This window comes from Hyaena hyaena, unplaced genomic scaffold (genome assembly GCF_003009895.1).
Source record: "Hyaena hyaena isolate Hyena2069 unplaced genomic scaffold, ASM300989v1 scaffold_70, whole genome shotgun sequence".
In the NCBI taxonomy this organism is placed as follows: domain Eukaryota; kingdom Metazoa; phylum Chordata; class Mammalia; order Carnivora; family Hyaenidae; genus Hyaena; species Hyaena hyaena.
The window spans coordinates 1,488,897-1,507,809 of record NW_024080701.1 but is presented as its reverse complement, the minus strand read 5'-3'; the positions used below and the strand labels follow the sequence as shown (position 1 = coordinate 1,507,809).

Below are 18,913 nucleotides of genomic sequence, written 5' to 3'. Positions count from 1 at the left end.
TTGACAGGCCCAAACCAGGAAGAAATGCTAGGCAGCAGCACCTCAGCCTCCCTGGGCCCCCTTCTTGCACGGCCTCTCACCCCTCCCCTCTGGTGGTCAAATTTGGCAGTTCTTTCTGCCCTCAGGGGCTGGGGCAGTTTCGGGAAGGGTGGGAAAACCTGCTCAACAGGGTGGCCAAAGCCTGAACCGGTTGTACAGGGCAGTCCCATCTCCCCCACAGCAGCCCTGTCCCTCTCCTGGCCCACAGAGCAGAGGCAGCAGCCTCACAGAACCAACTATTTTATTACATTGTGGGTGGACTGGGGCCTGTGGAGGGCAGGGGGATGGGTGGGGGTGTGATGCCTGAGAGCCCTGGGGCATGTGGGGAGGATACAGAGCATCAGGCTCTGTAGGCTGGGCCTGTGCACTCTTGGGGGAAGGGAAGAGGTGGCTCCTTCCCACTCCTCTCACCCATCCCCACGGCATTAAATAAACAAACAGGAACTCTATACAGCACAAAATATACAGGGAGGTCCTACCCCCCAGCCCTCGACAGCTCTGAAGGGCAGGGCTGGGACCTCCAGCTTCTGACATGGCAGCTTTGAATAGGAAACAAAACTCCAACTTCTTTGGAAATCCCAGGCAGACAGGTCCATCTGTGTGTGGGACTCCGGGTTCAAAGGTTTTCTGCTCCTCCCAGGCCCTGGAGCTTTCTCAGGAATGAGAGGCCTAAGCTTAGCTGAGACATCTTCCAGAGGGGCTGGAGCCCTGGGCTCAGAAGCAAAGTGGGCCTGGGAAACAGGCTAGAGGAGTCTGGTCCCAAAGTCTTCCTCAGCCCAGGCTTCCATCTTGGCAGAAAGGAAGGAGGGCCAGGCGAGAGCTGAACAGAACCTGCGAGAGCCCTAGACTGAAGGGCCAAGGCAGCCCCAGGCTCAGAGGGGCCGGGTCGTGTGGTTATAGACCAGGTGCTCCGTGTCCTCTGTGGTGGAGACCATGGAGCTGGAGGGGGTAGGGGGTTGCGGGTGACGGTGGGGGTGTCTGTGGAAGTCCTTTCTCTGGTTCTTGAAGAAGCAGTAACCCAGTATGGCTACCACCACCACGATGCAGATGACCAGGAGTACTGCAATGGCCACCTCCACGGAGCCTGGGGGAAAGAAGAGGCCTAATGGAGGAGCTCCCAGGGCCTGATCAGCTCTGATGGTCACCCCCCTATTCTGTGTAGAGGGGACCAAGTCAGATGGATGCCAGGTGTGGAAAGGCCTCCAGCGTAGGAGCAGTTGGGCTCCATTAGGAGCTGAAGGAAGGGCCTGGGGCTCTGACAGCAAACATCTGATATGCACTTTACTGTGCTTCCCTCCTCTGCCCATGGCAGGTATCACTACTGACTATGACTCTCTGTCCCTTTAGCCAACCTCAGGATCCTTCTGAACACGGATTTAGGCAATCATGTGGAGGTGATTCTTGAGATGATACCTACTCGTTGGTGAGAGGGCAGACAGGACTTACCTACATTAGGAATGAGGCTTTCCCGCCGCAGACCAAAAACATCCTTCTCTACAAAATGATGAGGAGAGAGACAAATGAGTACTAAAGGCTCTGAGACTCAGCTGCCCCTTGGTGCCCCCAACTGTCCACTGCCATCCTCCCCTACCCCCACTCCAGCATTTTGATGATGTGCTGTGACCAGCCTGGGCCCCTGGGACAGAGAAGAGTACTCTAGCTCAGTGTTTCCCCTCCCCATCTTCCGTCCCCCTGCTGCCCCCCCACTGCCCAGCTTACTGGAGATGCCACGACAAGACTCAAGACACTGCTGCTCCTCCTCAAAATTGTTCTTGTTGCCATAACAACCACCATAGGTAAAGCGGGCACAGCGTTCACTGAAGGGGTTGTAGTACCAGCGTGGGATGTTCTCCAGGCAGTGGCCTGTGTCTGGCAGGTCCACACAGTGCCCTGGGAGGTAAGGAACAGGCCAAAGGGGAAGTGAATCCATGTGGAGCCTCCCTGCCACCATCCACCAGGCTGAACTTGGATGCTGAGAGCCACCTCCTGACCTGCCTCATGTTGAGGAAGGTGAGAGTCAGTGAGGGCCTTTGGGGCCCCAGAAACACACAAATCCTGGACAACAATCTTAGGCACAGAAATAGCCCACATTGACTCCTGTAACAGTTGTTTTCAATTTTCTTTCAGCTTTTCTGATTGTGTCAAAGTTTCGGTTTTCTCTCCAGCAACAGATGCTCTATCTTTTAACAACGAAGGCTCAGGGTCTTATCCCTGACAGGTAAATGTCCAGAGAAAATTAATTAATGTTGTTTTATTATAGTTATTCTAATAGTTAATTTCTTTTTTTTAATGTTTTTTATTTATTTTTGAGAGTCAGAGATAGACAGTGTGAGCAGGGGAGTGTCAGAGAGAGATACAGAATCCAAAGACAGGCTCCAGGCTCCGAGCTAGCTGTCAGCACAGAGCCTGACGCGGGGTTCAAACCCACGAACTGTGAGATCATGACCCAAGCTGAAGTTGGACGCTTAATCGACTGAGCCACCCAGGGGCCCCTCTAGTAGTTAATATCAATCTGTAGCATGTAACAGTGGCTTCCCATGTACGCTACGGATGTGAAATTTCCTTTAATACGTTAAGTTAAAAACGTACTTGATTTACAGTGAAAATGGCAAGTAAATAATCCTTCAGTGATATGTGGGCATGGTGTTAAAAGGATGACTGATGCCTGGGAAACATGAAGCCGAAGAGAGCCTAGGAGCCCGTCAGCTTTCTACCTGCAGCCTGGTACACACAGCGGGCCCCTTCAGCACCCTGAAGGGGTGAATGAGGATGGCAGTGCCAGCCTCTATCCTGCCCCTGGGTGCCTAAGGAGGACCTCACCTTTGTCACTGGGGAAATGGATGTTCTGGAGCTCCTCGAAGCCACTGGTGTCTGCAAAGATGAAAGATCAGAGACACAGGCCCAAACAAGGGTCTTGCAGGGGTGCAGGACGAATGGCCAGGCCCTTCCCCTGCCGCCGCCCACCACCCTTCCCTCTCCCGGGCCTCACATTTCTCACAGGTGGCCTCGTCGGAGGCATCGGGGCAGTCGGGAGTGTCGTCACACTCCAGGAAGCTGTCGATGCAGCAGCCATTGCTGCAGCGGAACTCGGTGGGGTGACAGGTGCCAGAGCACACTGGGTGGGGCAGGATGGTGTTGAGGGTGAGGTCAGGCTCGAGCATAGGTCACCAAGTACCAGAGTCCATCATCTACCTGACCTTCTCTACCCCAGCAGAGCATAATGACATGTCCCCTACTCCCCTTCTAGCACCCACCACCCGAATCCTCCTACACACAAACTGGGGAGTTCCTGATAGGGTGCTAGGCTGCAACGGATGGGGTGCCTGTGGTCCTTCCACACTCTACGAGGGTAGGAATGGGCTGGGCAAAGGGAGCTCAGACGGGCAAAGACACGACCTGGCTGGGGTGAGGGGAACAGAGAAAGGAGCAAAGCCCACCTGGACGGTGCCTGTCCATTGAAGGGCCTGGAGAGAGAAAACAGACAAGTGAGAGTAGTCAGGCCCAGGTCCCAGCAAGGATGAGCTGATGGGGGTGCCTGGGAATGCAGGACTCCCACGCCCACTGCCCTGACGACGGAGGGACCACACACCCTGGGGGAAAGTCACCTGAGTTCCCAAGCTACCTGGTAAAGGTCCACCTCGCACATCCCGGCAGGCTAGCTTGCACTCTTCTTCCCGAAGGTAGTTGTTCTTATTGCCCAAGCAACCTCCATAAATGAAACTCTTGCAAATCTGTTCTGTGGGGTCGTAGTACCAGCGGGGGAAGGAACCGCGGCAGCGGCCCACCTTGTTGGATGCGAGGCAATATTCTGGGGAAGGGGGGAGGAAGGAAAGCTTGTGAGGGGGCTCTGTGGGGCCCCATCATCAGAGAGGGCCAGCTCTAGGTACTGCCTCTCTGCTACCTCCCTTACCTTCTGTCTGCTTGGCGGACAACACAGTAACTGTGACGTTGGTCGTGCTCTCTGGCTGGTCTGAGTTGGCTGCTGTCAGCTGGAACAGGTACGTGCCTTCCTGGAGTCCCCACAGCTTCACCTGGTCTGTATTCTTCTGTACACAGGAGTAGCCATCAGACTTGGACCCCCGATGGCACTCAGCTGTCCCAGGTCCTCCCAGCCACACCCCCACACCCACAGGGAGAGTAGAGGGACTTGGTATTAATTGTATCCTCAGCTTCTATCCACCCGAACCATCTGGAACCTCAGGTTGGCCACTGGCCCTGGAAAGGAAACCTTGGAGAACTATGGTGGGGGTCAGGGAGCCAGCCTAGTGTCTCACCTCTACTCTGACATCCGTGTCACCCTGCAGTAGGTACCAATCTGTGTTCTCCACACCCTTCAGCACCAGGGGATCCTGGGGCTGTACCTTCAAGTCTATGCCTGTCCAGGCCTTGGGGATCCAGGACCCTGAAGGGGAAGGTAAGGTAAGATCAACTCTCCCTGAATGGACCAGAGCTCTCCTGGGATGGGGAGCAATATGGGCCACACCTAAACCAATCTAGGACTCAGCAGCCTGCATGGGGCACAGGCAGGAGCTCACAACTATATCATCACCTTGCTCTCTATTTAGCTAGTCTTTGTTACACTGAAGATATTTTTAATGTTTTAAAACCTACTTTCTGAAGAAAAATACTGAACAGCATGTGCCATTTGATCCCATTTAGGAGAAAAATATATATAGGAAAGGAGTTTATTCCCATTTTCTTTATTTAAGTTTATTTGAGTGAGAGAGCACGTGTGCTTGCGCACACGAGTTGGGAAGGGGCAGAGAGAATCCCAAGCAGACTCCTTGCTGTCAGTGCAAGAGCCTCAAGTGGGGTTTGATCTCATGAACCGTAAGATCATGACCTGAGCCGAAATCAAAAGTCCGATGCCTAACTGACTGAGCCGCCCAGGGCTCCTATTTATTTATTTTTTTAAAAGTAGGCTTCATACCCAGTGCAGAGCCCAATGTGGGGGTTGAACTCATGATTCTGAGAACAAGAGTCGACACTTAGTTGGCTGAGCTACCCAGGCCCCTCCTCCATTTTCTATAATACGCAAGTACTTGTGCTAAGTACTTTAAAAAGTTAAAGTAATATTTTTGAAAAGCCACATAAGTAAATATGTAACTAACACCATTACCCCTCATTCTGTTGGTCTGGATTGCTGCTGACAAGCTGTCCTCGTAGAACCGTAAGCACAGAGTCCCTGGGCAGCAACATGGCAAGGCTTGGTGTCCTAGAGTACGTAGCCGTAGGAGGAGGGTGCTGCTGCCACCTCAGACAGACTCTGCCTCCCATTACAAGGGGTCTTGAGGGAATCACACCCTCCCTCAACTGGACGATGACTATGCCCGAGGCTTCCTCCAGTCTCAAGTTAGGGGCTGGAGAGAACCAACCATAAAGCAGAATTCCTGCCTCTAGTATGCTGAATGGTTAGACCCAGAAACTATGGTTGTGTCTAACCTCCAAAATTTGTGACTATGACCTTAACTGGAAAAAGACTGTTAGCAGAATTAATGAAGTTAAGCATCTCCATATGAGATCATTCTGGATTAGCTGGGTAGGCCCGAACCAATGACACGTGTCTTTATAAAAGACAGAAGAGGAGAAAACAGGATGAAGGAAGGCCAAGTGAACACAGGCAGAAACTGGAGTGTGATGTAGCCCTAGCCAAGGACTGCCTGGAGCCCCCAGGAGCTGGAAAGGTCAAGGAAGGATTCTCCTTTAGGGTCTTTAGAGGGAGTATGGCCCTGGCAACACCTGGGTTTTGGACTTTTGGCCTCCAGAAGTGTAAGACAGTAAATTTTTGTTGTTTTGAGTAATCTAATATGTAGTAATTTGTTTCAACAGCCATAGGAAATTATACACTGCATTGGAGGGGACTCCAGTCCAGTCAGGCAGATAAGGCCTAACACCAGGAGGCAACATGGGAGAAAGGACCCAATAAGAGGAAACTGTGTGATGCTTGTACAAGAAAAGGAAGTGGACATGCAGAGAAGGGAGAGGCCACAGCAAGTCAGAGGAAATAGGGAAGGCTTTCTTGAGAAGGGAGAAAGGACTTTTTTTACCTTTTAAAAAATTAATCTAATTATTTTTTACATTTATTTTTGAGAGACAGAGAGAGACAGAGCACAAGTGGGGGAAGGATAGAGAGCAAATGAGACACAGACTCTGAAGCAGGCTGACAGCACAAGAGCCCGGGGCTCAAACTTAAACTGTAAATAATGACCTGAGCCGAAGTCAGACACCCAACTGAGTGAGCCACCCAGGTGCCCCTATTATTATTATTTTAAATGTTTATTTGGTTCTGAGAAAGAGAGAGGGATGGAGACAGAGGATCTGAAGCAGGCTCTGCACTGACAGCAGAGAGCCTGATGTGGGGCTCAAACTCATTATCTGAGATTATGACCTGAGCCAAAGTCCGACACTTAACTGACTGAGCCAACCCAGGTGCCCCAATTTTATTATTTTTTAATGTTTATTTATTTTTGAGAGAGAAAGAGACAGGGTGAGCAGAGGAGGAGCAGAGAGACAGAGGATCCAAAGTAGGCTCTGTGCTGACAGCAGAGAGCCTGGTGCAGGGCTCGAACTCTCGAACTCACGAGATCATGACCTTAGCTGAAGTTGGACACTTAACTTACTGAGCCACCCAGATGCTCCAAGAAAGGAATTTTTAATTCTTTTGTTTTTGTTTTTATTTGGTTATTTGTAGGGAACAATGTGCGGTGCTATTGATAACAGCAGAAAACATGAGCCAAACGAAGGAATTGGGTATTTGCAAGGTGGGTCTGGTGGAAATTGAAGAGACCGGTCAGGATGAGACAGACCTCAAAGGGCTCTCAATGCAGGGCCAGATCATGTGGACACAGCAGAAATAATGTCAATATTTAACAACTGGCAGTACAGGAAGGGGTCACACATGGCCATGATCAGTGGCACAGAGTTCTTGAGACCACAGCTGCACCAGACATTGACCTCCTAGATGTCTGATCGAGGTCCAGGAGTCTGTAGGGAGGGGCTGAGGGCCCAGGCAGCAGCTATCTATCTCTCTGTTTGGAATGACTTCTATGGAGCAAGGAGGCCAGTCAGTGGATCAGAGCAACAGTTTAGGGCATATGCGAAAGGAATGGAAAGGAGGATGTGAGAAAAAGCTTTCCGTGTCTAACAGGCACTGGGAACTGGGAAAGTCACGGCACAGACAGAAGGGAAACCAGATCTAGAGAGAACCTAGAGTTCAATCACAGAGAAGGTGAACTTGAGAGAGGGAAGACCATTGAAAGAAGTGACTAGCAGGCAGTGGAGGTGTGCGTGGGGACTCCTGAGAAGCTAGAGTTGGACACAGATATGGAGTTGTCTTTATTAACAAGCTGCCAATAGTTTATTTTGTGACATGGGGCAAGTACCTAAAATTCAAATTTGTGTCCAATAATTGGAATACAGCTTCACCTACTTATTTACATATTGTTGACAGCTGCTTTCATATTACAACAGGAGAGCTGAGCCGCTGGAACAGAGACTGTATGGGCTACAAAGTGTTTAAATATTTCCTATTTGAACCTTTACAGAAACTTTGCTGACCATGGATCTCCATCCCGTACCTTCCTCACCACCCTGCCACAGCTGCATTCTTGCCTCTTTGCGGATGAAAAAAATGACACCAGAGAGGGTAAATGACTTGCCCAGGGTCACTCATTTTCTGAACAGCAGAGTAGGGATCTGAACTCTGTTCTATCTGACTCCATGGCTCATGGTCTTTATAAAACACCAGGCTACAGACCACTCACCTACTTAGAGGAGTGATTTTGATTGCTTTTCATTGATTACGTTCATTGATTTGATTGCTTATCTCAGGGTTGTTTTTAACTTAGGTAATCCATATATATGATATAAAATTCAAAAAGTACAAAAGAGTTGGGGTGTCTGGCTGGCTCAGTTGGTGGAGCATGAGACACCTTGATTTCAGGGTTGCAAGTTTGGTTGGGTGTAGACATTACTTAAAAAATAAAATCTTGGGGCACCTGGATGGCTTAGCTGGTTAAATGTCCGACCTCAGCTCAGGTCATGATCTCACAGTTCATGAGTTTGAGCCCCACGATGGGATCCATGTTGATGGCGTGGAGCCTGCCGGGATTCTGTCTCCCTCTCTCTCTCTTCCCTCCTCACTCTCTCTCTCTCTCAAAATTAAAAAAAAAAAGTTAAAAGTAAATAAATAAATAAAACTAAAACCTTACCACCATCACCCACCCCCCCCAAAAATAGAAAAGAGTAGTGAGTATTAGGTCTTGTCTTTTCTTAGTCTTTTTTCCTTAACCTCCCAGGGTCCCTCACTTGAGGCAACCATTCTTACTATTTCATATGTGCGTGTGTGACTATCAAGCGACAGCATTGAGTTTATAAGCATGCAAGTTCTCCTTTCTGTTTTTCCCACACTGTATTTTGGAAATTGTTCCACAGCAACACGGAAAGAGTTCCCCCGTTTCAGTTGCACAGTACTCATTATATGTATGCATCATAATTTATAGCTTATTTAGCCAGTACACCAGTCTCCTTTTGACTTAGATTCTTTCCTTTTTTCTTTTCCTCTTCCTTCCCTACTAAGAACCAAATCATATTGCTTCAGGGCTTATTATTATTATTATTATTAAAACACCACTGCCATATCCAATTATAAGACGCGTTGACAGACATTGAGATTGTTTCCGATTCTTTGCTATTATACACGATGCTACAATGAGTAACTGGCTGGTAAGTTGATTTACACACGTGTAAGTATAGCCGCAAGATGAATTCCTACAAGTGGAACTGTGTTGAGGATTATGTGCACTTACAAGTTTTTTGTTTTTGTTTTTTTAGTTTTATTTATTAATTTAAGTAATCTCTCCACCCAATGTGGAGCCTGAACTCACAACCCCAAGATCAAGAGTTGCATGATCCTCCGACTGAGCCAGGCAGGCGCCCCCATTTACAGTTTCAATGGACATTGCCATACTGCCCTCCACCAAAGCTCTACAGAAGGTTATGTCAAGTGTAAGTGAGTTGAAAGGAAGAAGAGAAGGTAAGAGATAAGAACAGCTGGTAGGAAGCTGAGTCACAAAGATGCCTCTTTGATGAGGCAGAGAAAGGGAGCCAACGGGGGATTCACAGAGGGTAGACCCAATGGGGAGAAGACCAGGACCTACAGAGACAGCAAACGGATGGGACGAGAGGGCTTCCATAAACATGTCATACAGGTGCAGAGGCCTAGAAGGATGAGAAAAGGACTGGGGTTGCAGGGCCTGAGAAGAAATAAAACTGAAAGAGCAAGAAAGAAAAGTGACTGTCTGGGATGAACTGTACTAAGGGGGCTTGGCTGGCAATCAGTAGAGGGTCCAACAGGGGCAGGTTCTGAGGTGACCTCTAAGAGAAAAAGCCATGGGGGCAGTGAGCTGGGGGGCACCCATGCCTCCCTCCTTGTGTTTTTCAGAAAGTAATCAGCTGAAGACAAGACTCTTTGGGAGTCCACCTGGCAGACAGGCTAGCCCCACCAGCCCCCAGGGTGGAAGTGGACAGCAGAGTGATGCACCTTGGGCCAAACCAGCAACATCCACCCAGCCCCAGGCCCCAGGAGCAAGGGGCAGATGCCCCACCCTACCACTCCCTACTTCCCATCCCCAAGAGAGCAAAGGGCCAGAGTGGCAATAAAGAAGTCCTTCCCCAGCTGCCAGGTCTGAGGACATCTCCAAGAAACATAGACTCCACCTCTTAAGCCACTCCTCCAACAGAAAGAGGGGGAGGCCAAGTTAGGGGAGAGAAGGAAGCAGCGAGATGTTCTGGGGGCCCCAGGAATCTGGAGTAGATGGGCCACAAACAGGGAAAGGGAAACAAGCCAACCCACCCTGGGGAGGATTTCTATACCCAATGAAAGAATCAAAGGTTTAAAGGCCCTGAGCACCTAGGTGCCCACCTTGCCTGCCTTGGTCCACCCTAGCCTCCAGGATGGTTTTATCCTCTGTTCTTTCTCATCTCCAACCTCTAGCCAGGCTCAGGAAAACAGACTCCTTGATCCCAAACAGTGCCCCTGAACCCCCAAAGCACTGCAGCACCCTTAAAATGGCCTGGAGCTCGCCCTACCCAGTTCCCTACCCAGTTCACACCCTACCCAGTTCCCTAAATGACCCAGGAAATCCCCACTCCACCCTATGTTGTGCCACACAGGCCAGCCAGTCTGGGGTGGGGGAGTTTCCAAATGAGAAAGGCTGGTCACAAGTCCCTGTGGCCCTATCCAGCTCATCTCCCCGACCAGACCCCAGAGTTTCAGGTGCTGGCCCTGGAGTAGAACCCCCACGGACCCTCTGTCAGAGCAGGAAGGCACAGCAGCTCAGGTCAATCAGAGTCATCACCACCTACACTCTCTGCTACCTCCTTGTGGAACAGGCTCAGGCCCCGGCCCAGTGGGACTCAGGTGTCCCAGCCTGCCCCAGAGATGGTGCCCACTCTCCCCCTCCCCCATCCCTCCTCTCCTCAGACACCCAGTAGAGCTACCGGAAGGATACGGGGAAGAGTGGGTCCTTAACCTGACAGAGAGTCTGGCCCAGGAAAAAGCTGGAAAGCCCCTTTTCCACTTTCCAGAACTGAGACCACCCCCAGATTGAGACCTGAGCTCCCCAGTCTCTGGTTCTATTATCTGTTGGGCTATCTTGGGTCAGAGTGCTAGGTTTCTACCAAAAAGGTGGTCTTGTGTGAAAACCAGCACAGGACTTTTGGAGATCCGGCCAGGGTTGAGTCCCACGTCTCCCATTTACGGGCAGTGATATCCTGGGCAAATTATTTAACATGGGAGTCAGTTTCCTAATCTAAAAAGTGGGATGACGACTAATAGCACCCTTTTCAGAAGTGGTTGTCATGAGGCCTAAGTCAGAGGCTAAGTGGCACAGCAATCAGTAAACTATAAAGTGCTAACAGAGGTTATCAGTTGTGACCTATCCCTGCCCTGGAGCCCCACCTGGCCAGAACATCAGACGGAGAAAATGGGGAACGAAGTCCTCTGGAGGGGCCCCAACCCCCAGCTAACTGCTCAGCCACAGGAGGAAGGAGGAGGAGCCCCCACTTTGCCCTCATCCCTGGAAGTAAACAAGGTGAGCAGACCTTGTAGCTTGGTTATCACATCCTAAGCTGGGAGAGCCCTGCCTGGCTCACCCGAGTACACACACACACCTGCCTGGACAGCTGACATCCCTCCCCTACCAGGTATACATACCAGTAGGCTGACTCACCCAGCAACCCTCCTCACCCCCACCCAGAGCCTCTGGCTACTGTGCCCACGACAACACCCCTTCCCCTTTTAGGTCAACCCCAGGCTGGGCTTGTTCTTCGGCATCTGGGGTCTTGTAGTTGTCCCTACACCGCCAAGAGGCCAGTAGGTGGGAAGAGGGGGTACAGAGAGATGCTAACCAGGCCCAAGCCCAGTAGTAGAAAAGCAGACTATCCTTCCCCAGGCTCACTTGATAGGGCCTCAAGGTACCTAGCACAGTGCTTGGCCAGGGGTGTCTAGCTGGTCACCAGGCGGCCTCCATACAACTCACTCCCTGACTTAGCATATGAGGGCCAGCAATCAGGAATTCGTAGGCGCTGCCTCCCCTCTCCCAAACACACATCCCAGAGCACCAGCCCACTCAACATCCTGAATTAGGGAGCCAGAGGCTGGGTTCTAGGGTGCCACCCCTCACCACTCTAGTTAGCCTGTCCTTTGTTTACTGTTTATACTGCCTACTTCTAAGGAGGAGTCAGGCCTGAATGAGACTGTCCTCCTCACTCCTTTCTGATGCTCGCCTCCCCCAGGACTCCATTACCAGTTCCTTTTCTGAGTCTCCCCAGATCCATCCAACCCGGCCCCCTCGTCCTTACCTCCAAAGCCCTGGGTCCGAAGCTCGCGGTAGGAGCGGTAAACGTCCCGCGTGAGGTAGTTGATGAAGCCCTCCCTGGGTGCGAACTTGCACACGAAGTTCTGCTCGTAGAGGCAGTTCATTAGGAAGCAGGCGGCAATGGCGTCCTCCCCGCCGTCGGGCTGCAGCTCCACCAGCGCTAGGTTGCAGTTCTGGGTGGTGCAGCAGGCGCGCACGCAGTCCCAGCCGCGGCGCACGGTGGGGGAGCCCAGGAAGGTGGCCCCATTGCCGACCGAGGCCTCGGTGTCGAGCACAAAGGCAGGCACCCCGGCGGTAAAGCGGTCCAGGCAGGCGCCTCCCGCGCGCAGCCCGGGGGGCGCAGGCGGCGGCCCGGCCTCGGTGCTCAAGAGATCGAGGGCGCACAGGAGCCACACGGTGACCGCTGGGACGCTGGCCTGGGAGAGGCGGGTACGGGCCATCATCCTTCCCGGGGTCGTTGCCCTCCTCCCCACGGGGGTCACCTTCACTGTGCGGGCCTCTGGGCTCCAAGGGTGCTTGAGACCTGAAAGAGGGGAGGAGACGGAGAAGGAGACACACCGAATCAGCCAGAGACTTCAAGGGAGGCGGGCAGGCCAGGAGGAAGTCGAGAAGAGGGCTGGGAAGCACCCCGCGCCCCGGGAGTGAGGAGGGGTACGGGGGCCCAGCCCTCCCACGCCCACTCCGGTGACCCGGCCGATCGCGGACCCCTAGATGGACGGCTAAGGAGCTCACGTACCCGGGGAAACGCAGCAGCGCAGAACAAAGGGCCACACATGCTCCGAGCCCGCGCCGTCCCCGCCTCGCGCTCCGGGGCCCGGGTTACCTGCGCAGGTGAGTGGGGTGGGGCCGCCCCTGCAGAGGTTCCGGTCCCGGCTTCCTGCGCGGCTCCGGCCCCCGCTTCCGCCCCGGTGCCGGGTGCGCTCGGCCACGTCCTCCCCCGGTTTCTGGTGAAACTGAGTCAGTGCGGCCGGGGCGGAGCGGACATTAACCCCAGCGCCGCCGGCCCCGCCTACCCCGGTGCCCCGCCGCCCGCCCTGCCCTGCCGCGCTCCGCGACTGCCGCCCCACGTCCCCGGACCCCCTTCCCGCCGGCTGCTCCCGGCACCGTGTCGGAGTCCGGGTCCTGGGCGGCGCCCTTCGAGGCTGCTGCTCGACGCCGGCCCCGCTGAGGCCAGCCTCGTGGCGGGGCCCCGCACCCCAGAAGTGATCGGATCACTGGCCTGGACCCTGCAGCAGACTCGTCCATTCGGGGGTCCGGCCCTCTGGCCTCCCTTTCCGGTCGGCGCCAGCATTCCCGGCCCCAGGCCTGAGGCGCTTGAGAAGGAGCTGGGGGAGGAGAAATGGGGCAAAGCCCGACGCAAATGGCAAACGATCTCGCTGCCGTCGTCAACCCTCGAGAAATCCTTTTCATCTCGTGGCGGGAAGAGATTGCAGAAGGGGCTGCACCTTTGGTAACTGGAATCCCGGATGCCTGCTCCAGCGTCACCGCCCTTGCCAGCTCCAGGAAGCCCTCCTTTCTGCCAGAGTGAGCAGCTGAGGCGATTTCCCTCTTCCAGGTTTCCTGCTTGACCGCAGTGGTTCCATTTTGTTTGAGGTCCTTCCTTGTGCTAAGGCTTACATTCAGGTCTCTGTCAGAGCTGAGTCCCTGTTAGCGCTCATTGGCCTGCCGCCTCCTTCCCTAGAGCACAGGTCCCCTCTTCTCTGTCACTAAGAGGGTGCTCCTGGTCAAGAGCTGGTCGTCCTCTTCCACAGGAATGCCATCCTTGGAAGCTAGAAGCTCCAGCTCGCCGAAGTAGTTGAGATAATGACCCTCACAGAACTGTGGGCTCCTTGAAGCCTGAGTGAAGAATTCCTCTTAAAGACCGTTTTTACAGAACAAGGTTGGTCCTCTTGAAGTTCTCCCAAAAAAGAGATTCCGCACGTTTTCATGACGATCTAACAATTCCCGCCCAGTGGGAACGTTCTTCCTAATTTCTCATCTAGAGCAGCTTTACCTTCCAGGTCCTGTAGCCAACCCTCTGATCATTTTCCTGGCTGACCTGCAACGCTCCCCAGCTGCCTACCTTGTGAGTGTTAGGGGTGGGAATCTGGGATCTCTCCCCCTTCTCTGGATTTTCTGCTTTTTTTTCTCACTGCCCCTTGCACAGTGGTGGACACAGAACACTGATGTTATGTTGAGAATGCAGCAAAAGGTTGTGCAGTTACTGGGGAGAAAGGGTTTTGTTGTGAGCTCATTTCTGTCTCCCCCAATACTTTATACATACAAGGATCCTAATGCAGGACACTATGACCTTATAGTGACGTTCCTGACCTTATAGTGACGTGACATAACCATAGATTTATCATTACATCCATCTACACCTGTATTTTTCAAGCACTGACAATGCCCAAGTGCTGTTCTTAAGTACTTCCCACACATTGCCCCATATACTCAAACCAAGAGAGTCGGTACTATTTTTATCCTCATTTTACAGGTGAACAGACAGGCTCAAACAGGTAAAGTAGCAGGTGGCAGGGTGAGGATCGCAGTCTAGGCAGACCAATTCCATTGCATTAGCACCTAAACCCTGGTCTTTGTGCACTTGCAACTCTGTCAGCTGGACCTTCCACCCTCCCCACCGATTTAACTTACCAGAAACAAAAACTCACTTTCAAGTGGTGTGCAGCCCCCTTTAGTTAAGATGCTGGCACAACTGGACATAATTGCTAATGCTCACAGCTACTCTGAGAACAGTCTCCACTTTGCAGAGAAGTTCACTAACTCCATCGAGGCCACATAGTGAAGAGTGGGAGGCAGGGCTAGATAGGGCTTGAGTGTGTGGACTTCAGACTCAGGCTCCTGGGCTTAACTCTCACCTGCCACTTACTATCTGTGTGGCCTTTGGCAAGTTATTTAGCCCCTCTGTGCCTTGGTCTCCTTGTATATGAAGTGGGGCCTCATGGGTTATTATGAGGATTTAATGAGTTATTATAGTAAAACATTTGATACCATAAGTGCCCAATAAATGTTACCTGAAAAAAGTAACAGCAAGATTTTTATTCCAAGTCTCTCTAACATCAAAAACGACACTTTCCCTACCACTTTATACTGCTTCCTACTTACTGAAAAGAAAAACTACACATGAGAGGAAGAAAGACTCAGATAGTCCACCCAAGTGGTGAAAGTGATGGCATTTGAATGGCGGGAATATGGGGTAACATTTTCTTCTTCCTAGTTTTTTTTTTTTTTTAATTTTTAACATTTATTTATTTTTGAGAGACAGAGAGAGACAGAGCATGAGCAGGGGAGGGGCAGAGAGAGAGGGAGACAGAGATTCCGAAGCAGCCTCCAGGCTCTGAGCTTTTTGTCAGCACAGAGTCCAACTCTGATGCGGGGCTCAAACCCATAAACCATGAGATCATGACCTGAGCCGAAGGTGGATGCTCAACTGACTGAGCCACCCAGGCACCCCTTCTTCTTTCTAGTTTTTAAATTATCTTCCAAGTTCTCTTTAGTGAGCTTCCACAATGAAGACAGAAATATATCCTGACAATCTCCACATTCATCATATTTAGCCCCAAATTGCTCTTCTCTCCACATTCTCTTCTGGTCTCATTTTTCCTGCCACTTTGGAGTTATCTGTGCCCTCTGCCTTTCCTTGGGCTTTCCCTGCAGACATCCAGCTGGCTCCTGGGCCCTCCCTGATAATGGTACTCCCTGGGCCACATCTATCCCATTGTCTACTGCTGCTACCCTTGCTCTGGGCTCTGTGCCAGTTTGCACACTGCATGAGGTTCCCTCCTCCAGCCCTGCCTTCGTATGCCCTTTACCTGTTCAGACCCTCAGTGACCCCAACAGCGTCTCTGGCAGTGTGCACAGAGCCAGCTGTTCTCTGGATGGATTCGTAAAGTACGCTTTGTAGAGAAGCAGAGTGTCAAACCTGTTGAGGGCTTAGCTAAAGGCGTTCCCCTTACATATAGGAAACTGAGCTCAGAGACTTGTCCTTGATTTGTTCAGAGACACAGAGCTAATGTGTGGCAGAGGCCACCTGCAGACTTAAGGTCTCAACTGCCAATCTTGTGCCCTTTCCATGATTCTACCCTGCCTTCCTGCAAAACACTTCCAAATGATATGGTTTTCTCATTGTTTATTGCAGGCCCCAAGAAGATCTGTCTGGATGAGTTAGCTCTTTTGTTAGACCATGTGGCTCACCCTCCCTCTGTGAGCTTGGAGAAGAGTAGGACTGGGTTTATGATACTGGCTTCATTCTTATGTGCCGTATCCCCAGCAACAACCATTAGTCTTAGGATTGGGTCCTTTGGTGAGACTATTCAGTCCTTAACACCACTGCTCGAAACAGAATTCTGACTATCTTGTATCGGATGGTGATCTGGTGGTTTTTATAATAGGTGTGGTGGGTCGGTCTACAGCGATGGCCAGCAAAGATGGTAGATCCTACTTCATCTTCCCATATGTGCACACTGCTCCTCCCACCAAGAGGTGGCATCTGTATTCCCATCCCTTTGAATTTGTAACTTGCTTTGACCGACAGGACATGCAGAAGTGATGCCCTGTGACTTCCAGGGTGTAGCCTTGTGGCTTGCATTGTCCCCTCTTAGAACCAGGTGTGATACATAGAAGCTTGACTCCATCCAGGAGAGAGAGGCCACCTGAAGAGAGCCAGCCCCTGGATGATGTGACAACGAAGGGAGAGAGAGGAGTACAGCTACCCCGCAGGCACCCCGGGTGAGTAGCTGTGTGAAGCCATCTTCTATCCTTAGCCTCAGTTGAGCTGCCCGGCAGAAACTGCCTGCACCTGCCAGGCCCTGCCCAAGATGCAGATTCATGAGTAAATAAATGGCTGTGTTTGTTTTACGCCTTTGTATTTTGGGGTGACTTGTTATGTGGCAATAATAACTGAAATGGAAGGATAATATATTTATAGAATAAATTTTAGGTTTAATTCTGTAATGATCATAAACAATACATTTTATTTTATTTTTTGGTGCCGAAACCCAGGAATGAATAAAGAATAAGTTTTAGAAATAAATTTCAGTTTTGGGGTGCCTGGGTGGCTCAGTTGGTTAAGCGTCCGACTTCGGCTCAGATCATGGTCTCACGGTTTGTGAGTTCGAGCCTCACATCGGGCTCTGTGCTGACACCTTGGAGCCTACAGTCTGCTTTGCATTCTGTACCCATTCACTCTCTGCCCCTCCCCCACATGTGCTCTGTGTCTCTCTGTCTCTCAAAAATAAATAAATGTAAAAAAATTTTTTTAATAAAAAAAAGAAAGAAATTTCAGTTTTAATGATCTAAGTCAGGCCACTGGCTTAGGTGAGGCCATTGTGATTGGTCCAATCTTTATTTAAAGGAGACAGGTCTTCTCAGATACTACTATAGCCTTAAAGAGGCATTTTAATTTTTTTCTTAATGTTTATTCATTTTTGAGAGATAGAGACAAGAGTGAGAGCTGGTGGGGGGTGGGTGTGCAGAGGGAGAGGTATACATAGAATCTGAAGCAGGCTCCAGGTTCTGAGGTGTCAGCACAAAGCCCAACGTGGGGCTCGAACTCACAAACCACGAGATCGTGACCTGAGCTGAAGCCCGACACCCAACTGACTGAATCACCCAGGTGCCCCTTAAATTTTTTTTTAATGTTTCATTTATTTCTGAGAGAGAGAGAGAGAGAGAGGGAGACAGCGTGAGCAGGAGAGGGTCAGAGAGAGAGGGAGACACAGTATCTGAAACAGGCTCCAGGCTCTGAGCTAGCTGTCAGCACGGAGCCCGACATGGGGCTTGAACCCACGAACCATGGGATCATGAGCTGAGCTGAAGTCGGCCACTTAACTGACTGAGCCACCCAGGCGTTAAAGGGGCATATTATTTTTATTTTTATTTATTTTTAATTTTTAAATGTTTTATTTATTTCTGAGAGAGAGAGAGGGAGACAGCATGAGCAGGGGAGGGTCAGAGAGAGAGAGGGAGATATAGAATCTGCAACAGGCACCAGGCTCTGAGCTAGCTGTCAGCACAGACAGAGCCCGACACGGGGCTGGAACCCACAAACCGTGAGACCATGCATGACCTGAGCCGAAGTCAGACGCTTAACCGACTGAGCCACCCAGGCGCCCGAAAAGGGTATTTTAAAAGAATTATATACTCATGTCAAAAATGCTCACATATATTCCAATGTGGTAGGTGACTTCTAAATTGCCACCAGTGGTCTAGACCTTCTGGTATTCATGCCCTGTGTCATCTCCTCCCTTTGAGTGTAGCTGGGCCTAGTAAATGGCTTCTGATGAATAGAAAACAGCAAAAGTCATGGGATGTCACTTCCTAGATTAGGTTAGAAAAAGACTGTGACTTCTATCTTGCTTGCCACCACGTTCCTCTCATGCCCTGGCTCTAGTGGAAGCTAGCTGCCATGTGGTGAGTAGTCTTCTAGAGAGGTTCTTGTGGCAAGGGACTAATGTCTCTGAGCAATAGCTCTTGCCAGCACCTGACTTACAGCCTTCTGAGAATCCCTTACCAGAGGAGCCAGCCAAGCTGAAACAGTGATATAATAAATACTTAATTGTTTTAAGATGCAAAGTTTTGGGATAATTTGTAATATATATACATGTATATATATATATGTATACATATGTGTGTATACACACATATATATATAACTAATATATTCATTAACTGAAAAAAATAGGATTTCAAATATTTGTTGGTAGAACTTTACAGAGAGCTAATATGACCATAAATATCAAACTCCCCTACAATTTTACATACCCTTGTAGCTCCACCTCTAGAAAGTTCTCTTAAGGGAAAAGAAAAATCATGGAATACTAACAAAGGACTAGTTACAGGGGTGTTCAGAACAGTACTGTTTATAATGGCAAAAAAACTGGTAGCAGTCCATATATCTAATGATAGGGGATTGAGTAGCTATATCATGAAATTGCTGCTAATAGAACAGGTTGGAATCCACTAGTGAGTCTTTTTTTTTTTTTTTTTTTTTTTTTTTT

The 18,913-nt window shown here is 50.5% G+C and overlaps 2 protein-coding genes across 12 annotated transcripts in view; one reads left to right on the top strand and one right to left on the bottom strand.

Annotated features, from left to right (window-relative positions):
- Window positions 1-262: 262 nt before the first annotated feature.
- Window positions 263-12,863, bottom strand: SPINT1 (serine peptidase inhibitor, Kunitz type 1). Of its 6 annotated transcripts, none has more exons than XM_039232894.1 (11): window positions 12,655-12,863; window positions 11,902-12,441; window positions 4,314-4,441; window positions 3,950-4,085; window positions 3,677-3,847; window positions 3,477-3,503; window positions 3,029-3,154; window positions 2,860-2,910; window positions 1,759-1,929; window positions 1,486-1,533; window positions 263-1,123 (listed from the first exon to the last, which is right to left on the bottom strand). In XM_039232894.1, exons 2-11 carry the CDS (start codon window positions 12,359-12,361, stop codon window positions 912-914), a joined length of 1,530 nt encoding a protein of 509 aa, XP_039088825.1. In that variant the 5' UTR covers window positions 12,362-12,441; window positions 12,655-12,863; the 3' UTR covers window positions 263-911. The 6 variants fall into 6 exon arrangements, with proteins under 6 accessions (XP_039088825.1, XP_039088824.1, XP_039088823.1 ...); XM_039232893.1 differs by having other exon boundaries at window positions 3,662-3,847; window positions 3,950-4,082; XM_039232892.1 differs by having other exon boundaries at window positions 3,662-3,847; window positions 12,742-12,846.
- PPP1R14D (protein phosphatase 1 regulatory inhibitor subunit 14D) overlaps window positions 12,685-18,913 on the top strand; it is a 26,659-nt gene continuing 20,430 nt past the window's right edge. Inside the window, exons 1-3 of one of the 6 annotated variants that reach the window (XM_039232900.1) lie at window positions 12,685-12,749; window positions 13,670-13,983; window positions 16,517-16,643. The gene's annotated coding sequence lies outside the window, so the exon portion shown is untranslated. Of the gene's footprint in view, window positions 12,750-13,354; window positions 13,984-16,516; window positions 16,644-18,913 lie in introns of those variants that run through there. The other 5 variants (XM_039232902.1, XM_039232899.1, XM_039232903.1 and 2 more) reach the window with 5 other exon arrangements.

Coding starts and splice junctions, on each gene's coding strand:
- SPINT1 (XM_039232892.1), bottom strand. CDS start 12,361: ATGATGGCCCGTACCCGCCTCTCCCAGGCCAGCGTCCCAGCGGTCACC. Junction 1,930..2,859: donor CCATTTCCCCAGTGACAAAG/GTGAGGTCCTCC, acceptor CTTACCTCCCAG/GGCACTGTGTGGACCTGCCA. Junction 1,124..1,485: donor AAGCCTCATTCCTAATGTAG/GTAAGTCCTGTC, acceptor TCTTTCCCCCAG/GCTCCGTGGAGGTGGCCATT.